Raw genomic sequence first — 22,526 nt, 5'->3', positions numbered from 1 at the left:
AATTAGGTGTTCCTTGACCACATTCCTATCAATCTCGAGCTGCAGTCTTGCCCCTTCAGCCTGTACTTCGCCTTTGCCAGAGGGGTCTTTTGGGAGAAGACTGAGCCAAAGTAGGAATTGAGCACCTCTGCCTTTGTCATCTGTTATCATTTTGCCATCCTTATTTAATAGCTGAACAACCATTTCTTTCCTCTGTCTTTTACTATGCACGTAGCTGAATAAAGCCTTTGTGTTGCTTTTAGCATCCCTTGCTAACCTCAGCTCGCTCTCAGCTTTAGCCTTCCTGATGCCATCCCTGCAGTTCTGTGCTACCTGTCTGTACGCTTCCATTGTTGCTTGGCCTTCTTTCCACTTCCTATATGTGTCCTTTTTTGTTTTCAGGTCATGACATTCAGTTCTGCTTCCTCCACCCAACCCAGAAGCACTGGTCCTTTCAAGTGTTGTGTGACCCGTGAAAACTGGATTTTAAAGCACAGTACATGCAGTTTTTCTTGCTTCGTGTGTCCCTGATGGACCAAAGCTGATTCCATGAAAATTCGGATAATACTCCAACACACTTCTCATTCCATTGTTGTGAAGTCCCCCCCCCCCCACAACACCGTACCATCTCTAGATGGACCTTTCATGTAGAGAGGCAGTCTACCTCAGAGCACCAGTCACTGGGGAACAGCCGTAGGAGGAGGCTATTGCCTTTGTGTCCTTCTTGTGGGCTTCCCAAGGCCCCTGGTTGGGGGAAACAGGATGGCTTGATCCAGGACAGTTTTTCCGGGTCCTCTTTGTAAATTCAATTTTGCATATACCCCTAATTCACCTTGTATGAATTCCCTTGAACCTTGTATACTCTCCGTATCCTTCTGTTTCGTGTGTGTGTGTGTGTGTGTGTTTTTACAACTTTCCCCATTATGTAACCTGCCTCCTCCTAGATTTTGAGGTTGGTGGCAGGGGCATGTATATGCCCCAGCTGTAGGCTGCTAAGGTTTGGAGGTGCCGAGATAATGGCAAGCCAGATCCAGGTTTGCTTACAAGGAGCCTTTATGGAGTACTTACAGCACATAGGCGTACCCAGTCAGACAGCTTCTCTGAACACACAACCATGGGGTAAAATGGGTTTTGTACCATACATGTCAGCACTGAGGCAGTATGACAGAAGCAAGCGTTAATTAGCGTTCATCTGCAACTTTCCTAGCATAGGCTAACAGCCCCATGTCAGAGGGGAAACAATCAGAATTTTCCCAGCACAGCCACCTGTAACTCGGCATAAACATAGCCTCACTTCTCAGGCACATCCTAGGCCCTGATGAGATACTAGCCTTCATTAGCATGGAATGTGCTGAGGCCACGCTATCGCCCTTTGACTCATCTCACATGCTCAGAGGCCCACTAGCAAGGAAATTGCACCAATAATGAACTTAAGCCAAACATTATGGATCTCTAGGCCCCTCTAAAACTACAGGTGACTTGGTTACACTCCTGGGGCCATTACGGCATGTTGGGAGGGCCCTGTTTGTGCTCACTGGAGGTTCTTCCCCCGTACCTTTTACCGGCACCTCACAGATGAAGGAGTTGTTGGCACTGCAGTCCCAGTCTCTCCATTGGCCAGTGTAGATGCTCACTAGCTGCACACAATGCTCCTTCTTGGGGTGGCCTTGGAGCCAGTTACTGGTAAAACAGAAGGACTCAAAAGGCGGGGTATAAATGCAATAAATAAATAAATAAATAAATAGGTGAACTGGAGAAAAAACCTGTTATTCAAGAATGAGTTCATGACCCCTTCCTTGGCCACTCTGGGAGGCTGGCCCCATCTTGGAGCAAGGAGTGGTGGGAGGTAGGCACAAGCATGTGTTTCACCCAGTAAGCGCTCGAAGCAGCCATAGCCTGGCCAGCAAGAGTGGAGAATCCAGGCTTTGGTCCTGCAGGCTTTTGCATGCAAAGTGAGCACTCTGTCCCCCAAGCCTTACAAGACTCCCTTACCTGTACCAGCTCTGAGAGATTGGAGTACCATCCACCCAGGTCAGCTGAGTCTTTGCCTCTTGCCATGCCAACCCTATCCAGTAGTGCGAGGAGACCCGTCCTCTGGCACCATCTGTGAGGTCCGTCAAAAACATCTGTGCCAAACCATATCCAAAGGCAATGTAAAGACAGGCAGCACCACTCTCTCCAGCCTGCTGCCAAGAGTATTTCCCAAAGTCACTGCCAGGGACTCCAAGGCCTGAGCCAGGACCAGGGTGGACTAAGGATAGGATTTTGCCTACCTGGAACTGTCCTCTGTAAAGGAGGGCACAGGGCCACCCTGCCTCCAGCCTGACTGTGGCAACACCTCCTGGCCCTCTGGCCCTTTTTGCCTGGTCCGTTACCTGGCCTCCAGCCTGTTCATGACCAAGCCCTGCCACAAAACAGGCCCTGGTCTGACAAGCCTCTAGATGGATGCCCTGGCTTTCTCCCCTTGCCTTCCCCCTGTGCTAAAATATTCTCAGGCTGCACGTTGCCAAAGTCATCTCTTACCTGCTTGTTGTGATCCTTGATGACAACCAGCTCTGCTTTTAGGTCCTGACAGAAGACTCTGGCCTCGCTCCAAGACAGAGCAGGGCGAGTCGGGAGGTAGAGACACAGCTCCTCCCTGTACAGAATCCACCGTGGAGGGCACACCCCTAGCGCTGGACAGAGAGTGAATAAGGGGTTATTGCAGTCTCGCCTTGTCTTTCTTTTCAGCGTTGTCCCTTGCTGTCAGATCTCAAACCCATAGCAGTTCTCGAACTGGCGACTTGGCAGATCTTAGGCGAGGGTTCAAGCTCTGTGCCTCCTCCAAGGCGTGGCCAAAGGAGGGAACAACAGGGACACCAGAGCATGCACCAAGATGCCAGAGCATGTTCAGTGATACTCCCTGAGCTCTGTCTGGGCTGGCTTGCTTAGGCACCTAGAAGATCTGCTGTTGTTGGCAAGAGACCACCTTCACCTCTCTCTTTGCTTTGTATCACCATCAGCTCCAGAAAATGTGGTTCTGACACCCAGTACTAACCTTTAGTTTTCTCTGTGCAAACATACACTCACCTTTCAGAATTTTAATCCCCTCCCACCCACATAAAATAATCCAGGATCTGTACAATTGCACCCATCATATTAGCTGGAGTAAGCAGAGAACAAAGGACGGGGGCCTTGAGACTGGATTGTGAAGTCACTTTGGCTACTGATAAAATAAATTGGTAGAAGACATTAGAATGCTGTCTATGGTGAATGGGGGCATGAGTGGAATGGTGCAATGCAGCCTTTCCCAATCAGGTGCGCTCCAGATGTGTTGGACTGGAACTCCCATCATTCCCAGCCAGCATCCTGCCTGTGCTGGGAAGGCATATTGGGGAAGACTGTAGTAATGCCAGCATTAGAAACAATGCTTAGAAAGCAATGAAGACAGAGGGTGTGGTGCAATGGCCAGGAAGCATATGAGACCTGGCCAGGCTAAGCAGAGGAAGGTTGGCATGACATAAGAACGTAAGAAGAGGCTGGAGCTGAGTCAGACCAAAGGTCTCTCTGGTCCAGCATTCCGTACATGCAGCAGACAACCATCTTAGATGAAGCAGCAGATTCTGTGTAAATAAATAATCACCAGGAACATGAAATAGTGACTGGTACCTTTTTGCAGGAGTGTTATTTTAGAGTTCCGTAGAAGGACACAAGAGGCTTAGGAGAGGGGCCAAGCTTCACAGCAAGGATCAAGTCTGGGGCCAATCTTCACATGTGATTTAGTGTGGAGGGGAAGCAGTTTGAGGTCGTTTGTGACACATGATGTCATCACCAATCTGCAGCAACACCACTGCTTCCCTCTGTAAACGCCGCATTTTTGCAGAGTAGTTTTACTGCATTGTTGTCATGTGACCTCAGTCAAGGGGTGGTGCCCTCCCTTTTCCCACTATTGTTTTGATTTGCCACCATTTCGCAGTAGCATGTGGAGGAGACAGGTCTGGTTCCTTGAATATATTCAATATTAATTAAAAGGAAATAAATTGGAGTATTTCAAGAGCATAGGGTACAGTTATTTTCTATGTGCTTTTCCTTGCTTTTTACTATCTTGGTTTCCTTCAGTTTCTTACCAGAATTTGCCAAGATCAATCCCAGGGCCACTTGGACTATCTTCTGGTGCAACGCTGCTCCACTCATAACAGCTGACCCCATGACCCTGGAATCAGAGGAACAGCTTCGTTAGTTTTTTTCAGTCTCTGAGATATGAAATCTCTAGACTGTGGAAACATCTCCAGCATAGTCAAGAAACAGGCTACATACCAGCCCCCATGTTCTCAATGCAATGCTACCGTTTTACTTGATAATGTGCCAACTTTGGAGTATCTAGACTCCATAAAAAGAGCAATTTTTGAGCTGGAGGCCCAACTCAATATATTATTGTCACACCACAGCACCTGATCTGTCACCAGGGTTCCTGAGCCACACTTCTTGGTACACGTATCTTGATGGCTGCATAGTGCAAGTTGAGTGGTATGCTCCAGCAGCATCCTCTGTGAGCGGTGTGACCCAAACTCGCCTCACAATCTTCACCCCGTGTACTGTTGATGAACAGGGGTGGTTGGGGGCTCTGGCCTCAGCCAAAGGTGTACGGTATCTATCATCTATCTATCTATCTATCTATCTATCTATCTATCTATCTATCTATCTATCTATCTCTATACCACCCAATAGCTGAAGCTCTGTGGGCAGTTTATTCATGCATTCATTCATTTTTGGGGTTGGGCAAAGGATCCCAGCATGGCTTACAAAGGTCAGTAATAAGACAGCCCCCTTCCCTCAAATTTATACTTCAAGATGCCTGTGGAGGAGGAGCAAGGACCTAATGTGGGACCTTCTGCATGCAAACTATGGGCTCTACCACAGAGTTACAGTCCGTCCCTTGAGCAATGTAACTCCTGATTCCCCTACCTCTGGGGGAGATGACAAACCCCTTGCCCAAGCTTCTGAGAAACCAGCCCCATCTAGACTCACATCCTTCAGTTCTATGACACATTAATCCAGCTTGAAATCTAGGGCACATGGACACTGCGCACTAGCTCATGCACGCATGCTCTTGACTAGATTACTCTAGCATCAAGTGATGACTTTTATGTCTGGAGTTGCTATCACAGATATAACACTCTTATATCTGTTCACACCACCTCAGTGGAGTTAGTTGACACTTTGGCCTGCATGCCTATCATAAAAGGATGCACATCACTCACTGCAATCCTATCCTCATGTAGTCAAAAATAAGCCCCATTGTGTTCATTGGGTGTTTACATCTGGGTACGTGTCCACAGGGCCAGAACCAAAGTAATGCCTATCATGTGTCAACGGGCCAAGAGTAGATTGAAGCTCAGCCCATGCAATTGCATTTGGATCGCTCCCCACAACTGTATGTTTTTAAGCCATGATGCTGCAGTGGCCAAATGTTCAATCTTCTAGATTTACGTTTAATACAGAGAGACACAAAATCTTTCTGATCTTTCTGTATCATGGGCCCAGCCACTAAATAAACTCTACAAAGTGGACAAGTTCTTTCACACATTCACTTGAGTGGTACAGACTGTTTCAAAAGAAATGTTGCTTAAAGTGGGGTTTGTGTGTGCATATGTGTGTTTGCATTTCCCACATCTGTGTAGGAATTTCAAGCCCTCATTACCAAGAAGATACATTCACTGGCTGCTTTCCGGTCTGCATTTTCAGCGTGATCTAAAAAACAGACAGCTGTGGGGAGAGATCCAAATGCAACTGCATGGGCTGAGCTTCAAGTCATCACTTGATGCACACAGCCAGAGAAAGGCGTAATGGCAATTTTAGTGACAAGTGTGAATATAATTGTCCTTTTCCTTGTGGTCTGTTGGATCAATATTCAATGCACACTCCTACCACCCTGCAGATAAATGAATAATTCCCTTTGAAATGGAAAAAAGGTCCCAAAGATGATTGTGTGAGAGATGCTGAGGTAGAAAACCTCAATGCTCCACAAAGTGCTTCATTACCTCACTACCTTAGGTGACTCAGAGGGTTTATTTTCCTGTGAAGTTACTTCTTTTGAGTGCTAAGGAGACCCCACCCCAAATTAGTAAATACAGCAAGAAAATAAGACTAAAACATGTTTGCAAGACTTGGCCTTGATTTCTCCCCTTAAAGCCCTGCATAGTCAGGGTGGTGAATTGGCTGACATTTCCCCCCCACACACACATTTTCAAAGTCTTCTTATGCATGAAGCAGAGTTTCTAATCCACATTCATGGTTGTGTGTATGAAACTGGTGGAAGTAGTTATTCTAGATGTTAAGGGGGTGATCTTGCGTATATGACAATAGTCACATTCGGAACACAGATCCCCCTAAACACTTCCCAATTTGGGGCAACCGATAACTCCAAACAGGCTTTGTTTTTAACTAATCTGCCAGTAGGCCTCTCTAGGCCTAACTGAGGCCTGTGCTTAGCTACTACCATTTGTTTGTTTTTAAATTAACATAAGAAATAGGCCATTGGAAATACATTGGATGTAGGCACTCCAAAAATCCAAGAAGCACAGCCAAACTGGTGAAAAACTAGAAAACCTGGTTAGGCCAAGGCTATGCCTGGGCCTTCTGCTTGGAGCAGAATGGCTACGCTTTTGTGGCAGGCCTCCTAGGCCTCTAACCAGCTGCATGCACTGGAGGGAATCCACAGATAGGTTTTCCTGCATTACCTGGGGATATGTTGAATTTCTCTCTGTCAAGATTGGGGTGGTGCTAACAGGCCCAAATTGGACGGGCCTGGCCAGAATTTCATTTCCTTAGCCAGTTGCCAAAAGAGGACATCAAGACGAAAATAACGATGTGCCACCAGTGTTTCCATTATTTCCTCCCATAAGATGGCTTTTAAACAGATGTTTGTGCTGCTTAGAGGAAAGGTACCCTGCCCATGGTCAAAGACACTCAGACTGAGATGCTAGCATTTAAAAAACAAAAAGGGGTAAATCATGCCATAATGCAACTATTAAAGAGCCCCACCAGACAAAATCCTGGGAACTGTCACTTTAAAAACAAATGGGACAGGGACTCTGTGCATTTACAGTAAGCAAAAATCCTCAGGTGAGGCTTTTTCGAGGATGAAGATGTGATGGTGGAAATTGCCCCTATTTGGGACTCTGCATACAATCTGACTACTGAGATCTTGTTGTTGTTGTTTTCCTCAGAGAAGTTGGTGCCTCACCTATTTGACAAACGCTGCATTTTGGGACATTTCCTGCAAGTGAATGGCTACTTTTTGCTCCAACAATAAGGCTCTTGGGGGGGGGGGGGGATGTACGATCCAGAAAAAACAGCTAACAATGGCTGTATCGACCTATTTGGATGGGTTTAAAACCAGCTTACATCAAGAAGGGCGTGAACGACAAAAGCTGCTTTAAGCAACTCTGTAATAACAGTCTTAATAGTCTTGACTTTATAACTAAAGATGGCACCGTTCCTAGCCCAACAGCAAAAGTGAGACCAAAAGCTGATGTTTCTTAATCCTGAAACGAGCCAATAATCCTATGATACTTTTGCTATGTTGGCTAAGTCTTTGAACCTGCTTTAGGTGTCAGAACTCAGCACGGGACTAGGAGTAATTCTAATAAAGCTTAGGGTGCGTCGAAGCACATGCAGACGTAATAAATGCACACACATCATGCTCCCCTCTATCTTGGGTTAGCAGGCAGAGCTTCTGGTTCAGAGAGGATCTTCGTCTCAAGTAGCCTTTCAGCTGCGCCGCCTCTTGATTTATACAAGTCCTGCCTCTTTGCCCAGACAAATCCAGCCCAAGGCAAAACCTGGACTCACGAACCCCTGAACATGCTGTGAGCCAGGGGATTCTGCAGGCGGTAAGCGCCGGTAGCATCGCCTTCAAACCTCTGCTGCTTTTGTCAGTTAGAACCTTCTCTTAGCAGCCTCCTCCAGTCAGCTCAAAACACAAAGCCACTTTCCCGCTCTCTGGCCAAGTCCAGGGAGAATCCTTTCAGCCTTCATGCAAGGAGGCAGAGGTTGACAGCCCTTCTGTTGGCTTATCTGGGGGCCACAGATGGGTCTGGGAGACTGCCCACCATTTAATATTTTCTGCAATGCTCTGGAGCAGGGTACAGCAGCTCCTGCTCCAAGGCCAAATTAGGCCTTCCTGGGGTTCCAGTCCAGCCCTCTGGGGTTTCCCAGATGGCCCTGTCCCTTCCCGTGGACCCCACCGTTTTCCCCCAGCCACCAATTTGTGTGGTGGCGTCCTGGCTCTTGTGCAGTCTTTCCCCATTCTGAAAGGTTGCGATGCCTCTCCCAAGGCTGTGCTGCTGGCAGGAAGGGCTGTGAGCAAAAATATGCTGGCATTTTTGGCCCCGCCCCGTTTGCCCACCCCTGGAATGTGGCCCCCAAGAACCTATACAAAATGGAATTCGGCCCTCGGGCTGAAAGAGGCTACAATTGCCAAGGTGCACCACTGCTCTGGAGTAATGCCACATCAGATGCTCCAGGACATTGTGGGGAACTCAGAATGGTCGGTGGGTTCCCAGTGGCAGCTACTATAAGGCTGCAGACAAAGGACCCAGTGGGCAGTGCCTGCGGATGCCAGGTGCTGTCACCGTTAAGTGCCAACTATGCAAAATCTTCTACACATTCTGATTTGAAGGGCAATGTAGATCTTTAAATTAACATTTCTTCACTGCTTTTTCAGTATATGCCACAATTTTCTCCTTCCCGCTACTTCCACAAATAATGTGTACTTTTGGCGTCTTCATCACCATACCGTGAACCCCATTTTCATATCAGTGTGCCTATATTCTTGTTTAAGATAGGCAAGCACTTATTAGGTCCAGGTCCATAGTAACTGATCCGCCTTTGTCACTAGAGGCGCACGTGGCCTTGGTGGTTCAGGGCACCTCGGACCAGCTTAAGCTACCTGGTAGTGATACAACAGCTGTAACCCCCCAAGGGCACAGATAGCGTTGCTTCAGACATCTATGCCTGGTAACCTTCTGTTTGGATTGCTGCAATGTGTTGTACGTGGGGCAGTCTTTGGAAAGGGTCCAGAAACTTCCGTTAGTTCAGAATAGGGGTGAGAAATTGCTAACTGGGACGGGCGCTACAAACACATTATGCCATATTTAATCGTCTCTGCTGGCTTCCAGCCTGCTTCTGGGCCCAGTTCAGAGTTCTGATCTACCTGGACCTTGAGATCTTCTTCTCTGGGTGATCTTCTTCTCCCTTCTCTGGGTGCCCCTGCCAGATGGGGTGCAGTGGAAAAGGGCCTATGTGGAAAAGGGCCTTTTTAGTAGGCCCCAATGTTGCAATGCCTTCTCCAGAGAGGTTTGCCTGGTGTTATTTTTTGCCCGTTATTTTTTCAGTGCCAGATGATGAACTTTCTTCTCCTCCCCCCACTTCTTCTCAAACTGCTCTAGCTTCTAGCTATTCTGCTTCAGCACTTTTTATTTATTCTCTACTACCTTAGTTTTAGGTTTTAGTATATTTTATTATTACTTTTTAATATGACTGTCAATTAATTTTTAAACTTGTTTGATTTTATGTTGTAAGCTGCCCAGAGAGCCCTTTGCAAAGGAAATAAAGAAAATAGAGTATTGAAACCAGGCACAATTCACATTTACAAAAACATGCATGTGTTTTTAATTAAAAATGAATCAAGACATCCTGAATGGAAATTGTATGATTCAACACATAAGGTAGTGATGCATCCACAAAAGCAAAACATGGTGGAACATTTTTGGTGATTATATATGTCACATGCTACTTGATTGGATGAGTGTCCTTCAAACATCCTGGGATGGGCTGAATTCGTTATTTTAACTTTCCCCGTATTGAAATTACAATAAAATGAAGAGGAATAACATGATGAAAGTACGAAACACAGTTAAATAAAACATTTTCCTTTCTAGTCCTTTGCTACGTAATTTGACTGCCAGAGTTTCTAAAATCAGATTTTATAATACAGCCCCAGCCCCACATGAAACCAACTCCTCCTGTGGTTCATCAAAAAATTTCTCTTCAAACTATAAGGAAGGATCCAGATGCCCACCTATTTATCAGGCTTCACTGATACATTTTTCAAATCCAGGGTGCGATCCTATGCATGTTTAGAAGGAAAAAGTCCTACTAGTCCCAGTATGGCTGGCTGGGGAATGTTGGGAGTTGTAAGGCTTTTCCGTGTCTGAACATGCCTAGGATTGCACTCTTAGTTTTCTTTTTTTCTGATTTGACACATCCTCACATTTCCCAAAATATTACAAGATTGATCTCATTCCCTCTTTATTTTTCATCTTTTGCACATCTGTCCCCCACACCCCCAAATTAGCAGCACATAAAAGGATATGCACAATTTGGTGCACTAAGGGAAAAAAGGCAACTTTTGTGATCACTTCAGGCAGCAAAACAAGCTATTGGCTTCCAAAATAGGTGAAACAAACACCAGTTTATACAAAAATGATATCCCACACAGCCACCTGGCCACCACTCCCTCCAAAGATGGTTTCCGGACAGACAGCTCCTACTACTAGTAAATCATAGAATCATAGAATAGTAGGGTTGGAAGGGGCCTACAAGGCCATCGAGTCCAGCCCCCTGCTCAATGCAGGAATCCAAGTCAGAGCATCCCTGACAGATGGCTGTCCAGCCTCGTCTTGAAGGCCTCCAGTGTGGGAGAGCCCACCGCCTCCCTAGGGAATGGGTTCCATTGTCGTATTGCTCTAACAGTTGGGAAGTTTTTCCTGATGTTCAGCCGGAATCTGGCTTCCTGTCACTTGAGCCCAATATTCTGTGTCCTGCACTCTGGGATGATCGAGAAGAAATCCTGGCCTTCCTTTCTGGGACAACCTTTCAAGTTCTTGAAGAGCGCTATCCTATCTCCCCTCAGTCTTCTCTTCTCAAGGCTAAACATCCCCAGTTTGTTCAGTCTCTCTTCATAGGGCTTTGTGTCCAGTCCCCTGATCATCTTTGTTGCCCTCCTCTGAACCCTCTCCAGTTTGTCTGCATCCTTCTTAAAATGTGGTGCCCAGAACTGGACGCAGTACTCCAGATGAGGCCTAACCAGTGCTGAGTAGAGGGGAACTAGTACTTCCCGGTATTTGGAAGCTATGCTTCTATGAATGCAGCCCAAAAGAGCATTTGCCTTTTTTGCAGCCACATCACATTGCTGGCTCATATTCAGCTGGTGATCGACAACAATGCCAAGATCCTTCTCACTTGTAGTGTTGTTGAGCCACGTATCCCCCACTTTGTAACTGTGCATTTGGTTTCTTTTTCCTAGGTGCAGAACTTGGCATTGATCCCTATTAAATGTCATTCTGTTGTTTTCTGCCCAGCGCTCCAGTCTATCCAGATCACTTTGAATTTTGTTTCTGTCTTCCAAAGTATTAGCTATCCCGCCCAATTCTGTGTCATCTGCAAATTTGATCAGCATTCCCTGCACCTCCTCCTCCAAGTCATTCATAAAAATGTTGAAGAGCACTGGGCCCAAGTCTGAGCCCTGTGGTACCCTGCTCGTTACCTCTCCCCAGTTTGATCCCATTAATAAGCGCTCTTTGAATCTGATCCTGTAGCCCATTGTGGATCCACCGGATCGTTGTTTCATCTAGCCCACTTTGAGCTAGTTTGCTCATCAGGATATCGTGGGGCACTTTGTCGAAAGCTGAAGTCGGGGTATATTATTTCTACAGCATTCCCACGGTCCACAAGGGAGGTTCCCTGATCAAAAAATGAGATCAGATTCGTCTGGCAGGATTTGTTCTTGACAAATACATGTTGGCTTTGAGGAATCACTGCATTGTTTTCAAGGTGCAAATCAGAAGAACAAATCATTGTTCTTCTGCTGTGAGTTACAAGCAGAATTGAAACTGACCTTTCACACTATAGCAGGGGTGGGGTACTGTGCATTTTCTGTTTGTACATCCCATTATATTCTATCCACACCATCTTCACTACTATTCCATCTTTAAAGGGTGTGACTGCGATGTGGGTAGCTACGACGTAGCTAACTTACCATGTAGCTGAACCCACTGCAGCTCAGCACACGTTCACTATACCCTTTGGAATGTGCACCATTTTTTTTTAAATTGACTTTTTAAAGTAGCATTAAAACACCTTTCTGGCTATTTTTTTAAACTGAAAATAATAATGAAATGCCACTTGCATAAAAGAGGTTTAAGCTGTACCTCGTTAATGCCAATATCCCTGAAAGTGTGGAAGAACAATGATGTATTCATGCTAGGAGCCTTCTGTCTGGAAGGACGCTCTGCAGTAAGAAAAAAGATAGAAGCAACACTGGGAAAATATGGGAAGATTACAAATGGATGATGACATCATGTGGGGATCCCTGTAAAATGTGGGTGAATAAGCCATGGCAATTCCACAATAAATGCTAGCCTGGAAGCAGTCAATGGGCTCCTTCACATGGAGCTTTTATCCTGTGACTGTAATGGCTCCTTCATGAAAGTTTGCAGTCTCTTTACATGATGCTGTGATCATCCAAGGCGTCTCCTGCACTAAATGCCCTTTGTTCCGTTTTTAAATAGATCGCAGATAAAGAGCTATCAAATTATCCTGTTGTGTTCCGCTTCATTTCCCTCTGTCAAAAGGGTTAAAGCGGCAAGGAAAGGAGCAAGATCAATGAAAGAGAATGGAAGACTCGGCTATGGGGGAGAAGGAGGGGGAAAGGGAAGCGTGTGTAAAGGGAGTCCGTTGTGATCCCGCGTTTAAAACGTAAGCAGAAAGCCCCGTTTTAAATGCAGGATTTAGGCTGGTGTAGAAATGCCCCATTCAATAAAAGATCTGAATAAAAGATCTTGGAACTGGTCCTTGCATAAGCCGATATGTAAGGCCGAATTCCAGGTCAATAGGACAATGAAATCCATTACCAAGTCCAGCTGCAGATTAGATGTAGGGCTTCATCACACAGCTTTTATCCTGTGATTGAGATTGCTCCTTCACAGAAGTTTGCAGGCTCTTTACATGACGTCGTGACCCTCCTGCATGACATGCCCCTTGATCCGTTTTTAAATAGATCGCAGATAATGAGCTATCAAATTACCCCGTTGTGTTCCGCTTCAGTTCCCTCCTTGAAAAGGCTTAAAGCGGCAAGAAGAGGAGCGAGATCAATGAAAGATAATGGAAGACTCAGATACGGGGAAAAGGAGGGGGGGAGGAAGCGCGTGTAAAGGGAGTCCGTGGTGATCTTGCATTTAAAACGGAAGCAGAAAGCCATGTTTTAAATGCAGGATTTTAGGCTGGTGTAGAAATGCCTGTGTTCTGTGGCTCACACCACCAGTAGCCAAAGTCCAAATCCACAAAGGAAGGCCACTGAAAATCAAGGAGTGAGCAAGAGAAAACAAGTGGAGGGTGAATGGCCAAGTACACAATATCAGAGTAGTCTTCACTTGCCGTCTGCCATCACCAAGACAACATTCAGAAACGGGGCATGACCTGACCGGGAAGGATTTATATGCTGCTCGCAGCCAATAAGGAGACCGGCTAGGAGCCATTCAGAGCTAGGGAGGTCTTGCAAAATGGCAACCGGCTAGGAGCCATTCAGAGCTAGGGAGGTCTTGCAAAATGGCAACCGGCTAGGAGCCATTCAGAGCTAGGGAGGTCTTGCAAAATGGCAACAAAACATGGGCTGCTTTCTGAAAATCCTAGGGATTTCAAGTTCAGCAACAGGCCGAAGCCTCCATTTCCAGTTCTAAGGGGGCTGTCCAGCCCCACCACCCAGGCTGAAAGCTGGGTCAGCCCTGAAAAGCTGTGGTGGTCCCACAACACAGGCAGTGGCCACAGCAGCTGTTCTGTGGGAAATATGGCCGTGGCAATGTCTCCTGGCAAAGGCCTGTGGGCTGCTGCATGATTGGCTTCTCTTTGGTGGGCACTTTTGAGGCTGGATCAGGCTCCGTTTTGCCCACCGCCCGCAGATGCACTTTCTCTGACTTGACTGCTAAAAAGGCCGTTAGATCCAGGTCGAGCATTGTCACCCCTCCACGTGGGGTGGGCGTGTTTTGGCGGCACTGCGGACATGGAATCCACCACTGCTCGTTGGCCACCATGTTGAGGCGCCTGATGCAGGCCTGGCAGAATGTGTGGCCGCAGTAGAGACGGCGGGGCAGGCGAGCCGAGAGGTCGTAGGAGCAATAGCAGATGATGCAGTCGATCTTGTGACTGCTGTGAGCAGTTGGGATCAGGGACTGGAACTCCAGCCTCATATCTGCGGCCTGGCTGCCTTCAGCCCCTGGAGTCTGAGGCATCCTGGTGGGAAGAGAACCAAAGAGAGATGCTGTTCAGTGCTAAGTCATGGACCAGCATTTCCAAACCTGGTGGGATGATAACTCCCAACTTCCCCCAGCCAGCATGGCCAGTTTCAAGTGTGGCAACCAGTTAAAGCCTCCATGGTCAGTTCTAAGAGAGCTGCCCAGGCCCTGCCAGCCAGGGTGTGGACAGAGGCCAGTGCTTAGGAATCCTAAGGGGTGCTTCCAGGTGAGGCTGTTGTTATGCAATCAATCTGCCTCACTCACAGAATTTTACGGCGTGTCAAGACATCATCGTCTTTCCCTTCTAATCCTCTATGTTTTCACACAGCTTCTTCTGCCTTTTTTCTTTCCACAAAAAATCTGTTAAAGAAAAGACAGAATAGCTACACCAGGGGTCCCTAATGTGGTGTCCAAGGAGGGCCTCCAATGGCGCCCATGAAGCTCGCCGGTCCCTGACCCCTTAAGAAAAAACTGTTTGAAATAAAAACCTTGGGAAATGTTAGGGTACTTTCCTTTCTCTCCCTGTCTATCCTCTAGCCTTGCTCTTTCTACCCCTTTACCTTTCTATTTCCGCCTCCCTCCCTGCCTCTAGCCTCACTATTTGTCTCCCCACCACCCCACCTCTTTAGCTCATTTTTGTCTAGCCAGGCCCCATGGCAGCCCTTATATAACTAGCCTCATCTTCCATAGGAGCCATTTTGTGGTGGTGCCCACAGCAGCTTCTTAAATTCCCAAATGTGCCCACAAGTCAAAAAAGGTTGTGGAACCCCAAGCTACACAATGTGACTTTCTTTAGTGGGGGAGTCAGGGGGCATCTCTACACCGGCCTAAAATCCTGCATTTAAAATGGGGCTTTCTGCTTCTGTTTTCAATGCAGGACCACAACAACTCCCTTTTTCACGTGCTTCCTTTCCCCCCTCCTTCTCCCCCATAGCTGAGTCTTCCATTATCTTTCATTGATCTCACTCCTCTCCTTGCTGCTTTAACTCTTTTCATGGAGGAAATTGAAGCGGAATACAATGGGGTAATTTGATAGCGCATTGCGCTTCATCACACAGAGCTTTATCCTGCCATGGAGACTGTCCCTTCATGGAAGTTTGCGGGCTCTTTACATGATGCTGTGACCCTGCTGTGACCCTCCTGCACTAAATGCCCTTTGTTCCATTTTTAAATAGATCGCAGACAGAATCATAGAATAGTAGGGTTGGAAGATGGTCTGTAAGACCATCAAGTCCAACCCCCTGCTCAAGGCAGGAATCCAAGTCAGAGCATCCCTGACAGATGGCTGTCCAAACTCATCTTGAAGGCCTCCAGTGTGGGAGAGCCCACCGCCTCCCTAGGTAATTGGTTCCATTGTCGTATTGCTGTAATAGTCAGGAAGGTTTTTCTGATGTTCAGCCGGAATCTGGCTTCCTGTCACTTGAGCCGATTATTCCATGTCCTGCACTCTTGGATGATCGAGGAGAGATCCTGGCCTTCCTCCCTGTGACAATCATTCAAGTACTTGAAGAGCGCTATCATATACTGAGCTATCAAATTACCCATCCATCTAGTCCACCATTCTGTTCACACAGCGGCCAACCAGCTGTCAACTAGGAACCCACAAGCAGCGCATGAGCACAACAGCACCCTCCCGCCTATGTTCCCCAGCAACTGGTGCACATAGGCTCACTGCCTCTGGTACTGGAGGTAGCACATAGTCATCAAGACTAGTAGCCACTGATAGCCTTTTCCTGCAGGAATTTGTCCAACCCGCCTTTAAAACCATCCAAATTGGTGGCCATCACTACATTCTGTGGTAGTGAATTCCGTAGTCACTTCACGTGTGCTGTGTGAAGAAGTACTTCCTTTCATCTGTTCTGAATCATCCACCAATCAGCTTCATAGGATGACCCCGGGTTCTAGTATTTTGAGAGAGGGAGAAAAATGTCTCCCTATCCAGTATCCACATTCTCCACACCATACATAATCTGGTAGACCTCTATCATGTCTCCCCTTAGCCTCCTTTTTTCCAAGCTAAACAATCCCACCTATTGTAACTTTCCCTCATAGGGGGGATGCTCCAGCCCCTTGATCAATTTAGTTGCCCTTTTCTGCACCTTTTCCAGCTCTACAATATCCTTTTTTAGGTGCAGTGACAAAACTGTACACAGTATTCCAAATGTGGTCACACCAAATTTTTGTATAAGGGCAGTGTGATATTGGAAGTTTTATTCTCAGTTCCTTTTCTAATTATGCCTAACATGGAGTTTGCCTTTTTTACAGCAGCTGCACACTGGGTTGACATCTTCATCGACCTGTCCACCACAACCCCAAGATCTCTTTCCTGGTTGGTCACCGCCAGCTCAGATCCCATCAGGCTATACTTGAAGTTGGGATTTTTTGCCCCAACGTGCATCACTTTACACTTGCTTACATTGAACCGCATTTGCCATTTGGATACCCATTCTCCCAGTTTGGAGAGATCCTTTTGGAGCTCCTCACAATCCCTTTTTGTTTTAACCACCCTAAATAATTTGGTGCCATCCGCAAACTTGCCTACTTCACTGCTCACTCCTAGTTCCAGATCATTTATGAACAGGTTGAAAAGCATTGGTCCCAATACAGATCCCTGTGGGACCCCACTGTTTACTTCCCTCCATTAGGAGAAGTTATCATTTGTTCCTACTCCCTGCTTTCTGTTCTTTAACCAGTTACTGATCCATAAGAGGACCTCTCTTATTCCATGACTGCTACATTTGCAGTCTTTGGTGAGAGACTTTGTCAGAAGCCTGTTGGAAGTCCAAGTAAACACTGTCTACCGGATCACCCCTGTCTGAGAGAATATAGGGGTACTGACATTCTGGAGCTAGAATCAGTACTTGGTGTTGTCAAAATATTTATGAGGAGTGGTGAGGTTATAATAATCACAAGTGGGGGAAGAGTGATACGTCACAGCCACCCTTAAAAATGAATAAATCTGGGACTCAGATCAGCCCAGTAGGCTGGGACTCAGAGCTGCCATTTTAAATTGCCAGAATGCCCCTGATGTAGTGCTGCTCCAGGGCATTGTGGGAAATAATTTATTTGATTGATTTATACCCTGCCTTTCTACCAAGGAAATGGTTCTCAATGTGGCTGACAATAATAACATCAAAATTTAAAATAAAAACTTCATTAAAACAATAATAAAACAAATACATTAAAAACACAACATTAGAAAAATTAAAGATGGCACTCAGATTTAATGAATGAGGAAAGGGCTGGATGCGCCTGATCTCGTCTGATCTCAGAAGCTAAGCAGGGTCAGCCCTGGTTCGTTCTTGGATGGGAGACCGCCTGGGAATCAGACTTCCTGCGTTGAGCAGGGGGCTGGACTCAATGGGCTTGTAGGCCCCTTCCAACCCTATGATTCAATGAGCTGCTGATGCTGATCAGGGCACTGCTGTTGCTGCCAGAGAAGCCCACCAGGTTCCTGCATGTAGGAGAGGGCCACAGACAAAGAAGGAGGGCATGAGCCCCCGCCCCCCAACTTGGAGCCAACCCCGAAGCTGGGACCTTTTGTATATCCTCTGCGCCACCGAACTACAGTCCTTCCCTGTAGTTTGCTTGTAAGAACTTGAAGTCAAGCTGCTGAGCAGCTCAGTTTTGGCACAACGGACCCTTTGGAGATGGAACAGGCCTGTATCCCTGATCTAGCTGCTCAGCTTCAGGGGCTCCATTAAACTGAAGACATAAAAGGTATGTTACTGAGTCAGGCAAAGAAGCTCATTTAACACAGCCAGCCAGATGCTTCTGGCAACCCGGTCAGCAGTCGCTTGCTCCGATGTTAGTGGGCCACCAGCGTGTGGAGCACTTTTGCCTGCAAGAGCTTCCATTCATTACCGGCAGCAAAACGCAGGAAGAGCTCAGCAGTCTCCGTGACTGTGCTGGGGCAAGGGGACACCCCAGCGCCGGTTGGGCACTTGCCACCTAGAATACCACCCAGCCCTGTTGCCATAGCAACCTGCATGCAAATACCTTATGGGGAAAAACTTACATTTCCTGTGGTGGCTGCATCCTTACGTGCCCAGGACAAAACAAACAAACAGAGAACAAGCCACAATTCCGCTTGGGGTCTGCAAGGGTCCCTCGTGACCAACCAGTGGAGGCTGGCAGCCTCGGGTTGGCTTCTTGATGCGTCTCCCATAAGCCCGCCGCCGGCTTCTCACTCTGGTAATTATAGGAGGGTCACGTTTCAGACACAGTGGCGGTATTGTATCGGCCACGAGGAAGCCAGCCTAGTGAGATAGAGTTACTGTTGCCCCAGCTGACAGTAGCCTCAGAAACACAATAACATGCTCTCCGCCTGCCCGCCGATATGTCTTCCTGGGCAGAGCATAATAGCCAGCTCTTTCCGGCAGCGCCCCAGACCCCGAGAGTGAAAGGAGCCTTCTTCAAGCAGTCAGAGGCTGTTGGGCTTCTGCCGGCATAGCAGACAGTCCTATACACCTAGGATTTCAAACAAAGCCCTGCATCTTCCCCTAATCAGAGCTCCATTTACTTGCCAGCTCCCGGAGTCCTTCCCTGATCCATCTCCACTGCACACTGTAATGTAGGAAGCTGCCTTAGACTGAGTCGGAACCTTGGTCCATCTTGCCCAGTTTTGCTGACACTGACTGGCAGCAGTGGCTCTCTCTCCAGGGTTTCTAGGAAGGGTTCCTAGCCCTTCTGGGAGATGTTGCTGGGGTCTGAACCTGGGACCTACCTTCCACTGACCTCTCTCTCCTTGTCTGCAGCTGGGCATCTCATCACATCGTGACGAATACACACCACTTTGAAACCAGTTTCAAAACGGCGCACCCACCCCAGGCTCCCTCCTAGAAAGCTGGGAGCTGCCATTTGCCCAGTTGCCAGGACTTCTTCACTCAAAGCTCCTGGCCCTTTCACAGAACTGCACTTCTCAGTGATCCTCATCTGGAGGAGGGTTCCCAGGTGCCATGAAAGTTAAATGGGACTGGAACCGGTTTATATTTGCAGTAGCTGGGCTACAAGATGATATGACCCTCCAGGCAAGGGCCTTGCAGTGCACTGTGTACATCCCTGGACTGCCAGCTTTTGACATCTGAAGAGCTGTGATCTGCAAACTGTGGCATGAGACTGCCAGTGAATCCTGGTGAACTTTTATGTGGTTCCTGAGACAACAATGCAAATATTGATGAAAATGCTGAAGAGCAGAAATTTATTATTTATTTATTATCTATTAATAATATTTATATACCGCTCCTCATTTGAAACAAATCCTGAATAACTTTACAAACAAAAAGAAAACAAACAAAAAAGACCCACCATCAGCAGAACAAGCAAGCTGCCTCTCACCCAATTCAAAATCAGCTTGCCTCTTCAGCAGCACAAGCAGCTACAATAAAAAGGCAGGAAAAGCCCTGATCTTGGATCAGACCAAAGGTCCATCTAGTTGAACATTCTGTTCACACAGTGGGCAACCAGTAGAAACTGGAGATCCAAGCGGAGACTCTATACAGATCTACACCTAGTAAACCACTATTTTCCTTTGCCTGAGTCTTGAATTATTGGTTCATTTCTTTCTCCTTCTCTCTTTTCCCCTGTCTTTATCCTTCCTTCTCTCCAAAACCTGACTATGGACCTATCTACATGAGGCATTTATCGTGTGCTGGTCATTCCCACCTCACGGTTCTTTATGGATTCTTTAGATAGCATCGTGACCCTCCAGTTTTGCGTCTGTGTCTAAAGTCTCCATGAGTTCTTTTAGAACAGGGAAAATGTGATATTTAATTGAAAAAGCAAAAGGAAACACTATTTCCACTTATGTATTTGTGCTATTCCACTATAGTACAGTGCCACCTAGAGCTTATGTAGCAGAAAAGCAGGAAAGGAAATGCTTTTCATGGAGTGCTTGGATCTCAATTCTGCGACAAAACCAATAGAAGATACAGCTGATTAACAGCCTCAGGTAGCACTGATATTGTCACTTATCTTAGGCCATGTCACACCACACCAGTTAAAGTGAGGGTGTAAATGGCGTCCAGAGTGTCTCTGTTGCTAAAGGCACATGTAGATATGAAGGACTTTAAAATAAAACCAGTGGAGGCTGGTGGCTATCCAGATAGCTCCTCTAGAGTGCTGACTGGTTCTTACTGAAACCTGGAGCAGATTCACCGCCCCACTGACACCGGAGCCACCAGCCTCCACTAAATAAAATAAAACTATTTTAATCAATAAGGTTGTCAGTCATTAAGGCTCCAATGAGTAGGGTGGGATGTTTTATATATTATTTTATATATTATATGTATGATATATTATATTACAGTTATTATTTCTAAATCTGCATCTAAACAAATTAGCATTTTATGAATGCTAATTTATAAATTAGCACAGGGTTTTGTGTGTCCTCTTTTTTGGAGACGCATAAGTGGCCACCCTACTGTGGAGTGGTCTGGGAACACCTGAGGATATAGTCTTCCTGGGGCTGGGCAGGTGTGGACAGGACAGGCCACTTTGATAGGAGAAGCACCACATATTTTGAGCTGAAGGATTTTTCAATATCCCAAATGCAAATTCTGGATCTGAAATCCCACAATTTAAGATCTTGGCAGTTCTGCAGATTTGTTTCAGCTTCATTGCACAGCTGTCTGCAATTTTTAAAAGGAGAAGGGCAAAAAGTGGAGTAGGTTCACCAGCTGGTGAACACCTGAAGAGAAAACATGCCAAAGAGCGGAAGGAGGGCAGAGGAGGACTTGGGGCACAAGGGCCCCGTTCGGCTGGTTCACCAGCTGTGGCCCACTCTTGTCCTCACGCTGCTGGCATGGAGCTGCGTGACGCTTTGAGTCCTACAGAGGCAAAGGCGGAAAAGGTCAGGCTGAGAGGCCTGGAGTTTTCTGCTGGGCACGAGGAAGCCTGAGAGGAGGAGTTTCATTTCCCTGGTTAAGCTTCTGTTTCAATTCCCCTGTAATTCTAATTTGTCAGGTTTGAAGCACTACTTTCGGTTTTGAGGGAGGAGGGTATATAAAGAGAGGGAGAGTGGGGGCTCACCTCTTTGGAATTCCTTTTCCCGAGAGGTGTGCATGGTGGCTTTTAAGCAGATTTTAAACATTTTAAATTCCACTCAGCCTTTTATCAATGGTTTTATTTGGCCGCATGTTTTGGTTGCTGCAGTTTTCATTGTTAATATACTAGTGTTATTGTTTGACATACTGTATTTATTAATTGCTGTAAGCTCATTGTGAAATAAATAATACAGGACCCCGATGAACACAAAGCCTAAAATAATACTTCTGTACCTCTGCAATAATTCAGAGACTGCCCATGGCTCAGTCACCAGCAGTTGCTTTGCAAGCAGGAGTGTTCGATGCCCAGCGCCATCTCCAGTTAATGCCTGCCCTGCCCGCCCGAGACCCCAGAGAATGGCCACCAATCAGAACAGACTATACCAGGCTATACTATACTACACTATACTACTGTACTGCACTCTACGTGGGGTTACCCTTGAAGACAGTTCAGAAGCTGCAGCTGGTGCAGAACGCAGCAGCTTGCCTGGTTAAAGGCAACCGCCAGCAAGATCATATCACTCTGGTGCTGAAGGAGTTGCACTGGCTACCAGCTGTTTTCCAGGCCAAATTCAAGGTGTTGGTTTTGACCTTTAAAACCCTATACGGTTCTGGCCCAGCCTATCTCAAGGAGCACCTCCAGCAACACCAGACAGGCTGCTCAACAAGATCAGCCTCGAATGGCCTTCTCTCTGACCCATCAGCCAGGACGGCTAGGCTGGTGAGGATGAGGGAGAGGGCCTTCTCTGTGGTGGCCCTCTCTCTGTGGAACTCCCTCCCTAAGGAACTCCGCCATGCCCCCTCTTTAATTAGCTTCTGCCGCGCCACACATTGAAAACTTGGCTGTTCAGGCAGGCATTTGGGGTGGGTTAGGGTATTTTTAGACAATGTTTTAATGTTTACTGTTTTAAACTGTACTGTTGTACATCACCCAGAGTGGCCGGGTGACCGGCCAGATGAGCGATTAAGAAATTTAATAAATAAATAAATAAATAAATAAATAAATAAGGGATGTGTAGGAGCTCAGTGGGCGGAGCATCTCTTTTGCATGCCAGAGGCCCCAGGTTCAACCCATGGCTTCTTCTGGTAGAGCTGGGGAAAATGCCTCTCTTTGGACCTTGGAGAGCCACTGCTGGGCATTAATCTGTGAAGACGATGCTCGGCAAATGCAGCACCCTATGTCGGAGGTGCAGAGTGCTAAGCCACAGGGGCAAATCCACACCCCCTGGGG

General features: G+C 46.8%; 2 protein-coding genes across 2 annotated transcripts in view; both read right to left on the bottom strand.

The window, feature by feature from the left end:
• The window catches only part of LOC146335853 (uncharacterized), a 45,619-nt gene extending 41,452 nt beyond the window's left edge, over nucleotides 1-4,167 (bottom strand). The window contains exons 1-4 of the mRNA XM_084820781.1: nucleotides 4,086-4,167; nucleotides 2,503-2,654; nucleotides 1,972-2,105; nucleotides 1,535-1,659 (exon numbers count right to left, since the gene is read on the bottom strand). Of these exons, the coding sequence (XP_084676907.1) occupies nucleotides 1,535-1,659; nucleotides 1,972-2,105; nucleotides 2,503-2,654; nucleotides 4,086-4,167 (493 nt within the window). The remainder of the gene's footprint in view (nucleotides 1-1,534; nucleotides 1,660-1,971; nucleotides 2,106-2,502; nucleotides 2,655-4,085) is intronic.
• A 9,572-nt stretch (nucleotides 4,168-13,739) lies between these two features.
• On the bottom strand, nucleotides 13,740-14,228 carry RNF224 (ring finger protein 224). Its single transcript, XM_084821333.1, has one exon. The coding sequence runs from the start codon at nucleotides 14,205-14,207 to the stop codon at nucleotides 13,740-13,742; it is 468 nt and encodes a 155-aa protein (XP_084677459.1). The 5' UTR covers nucleotides 14,208-14,228.
• Between the last annotated feature and the right edge of the window lie 8,298 nt (nucleotides 14,229-22,526).

This window comes from Heloderma suspectum, chromosome 14 (assembly GCF_057233095.1).
Source record: "Heloderma suspectum isolate Gila_16-S chromosome 14, 16-S_ref, whole genome shotgun sequence".
Lineage (NCBI taxonomy): Eukaryota > Metazoa > Chordata > Lepidosauria > Squamata > Helodermatidae > Heloderma > Heloderma suspectum.
This window is presented reverse-complemented; position numbering and strand designations above follow the sequence as displayed.

Coding starts and splice junctions, on each gene's coding strand:
- RNF224 (XM_084821333.1), bottom strand. CDS start 14,207: ATGAGGCTGGAGTTCCAGTCCCTGATCCCAACTGCTCACAGCAGTCAC.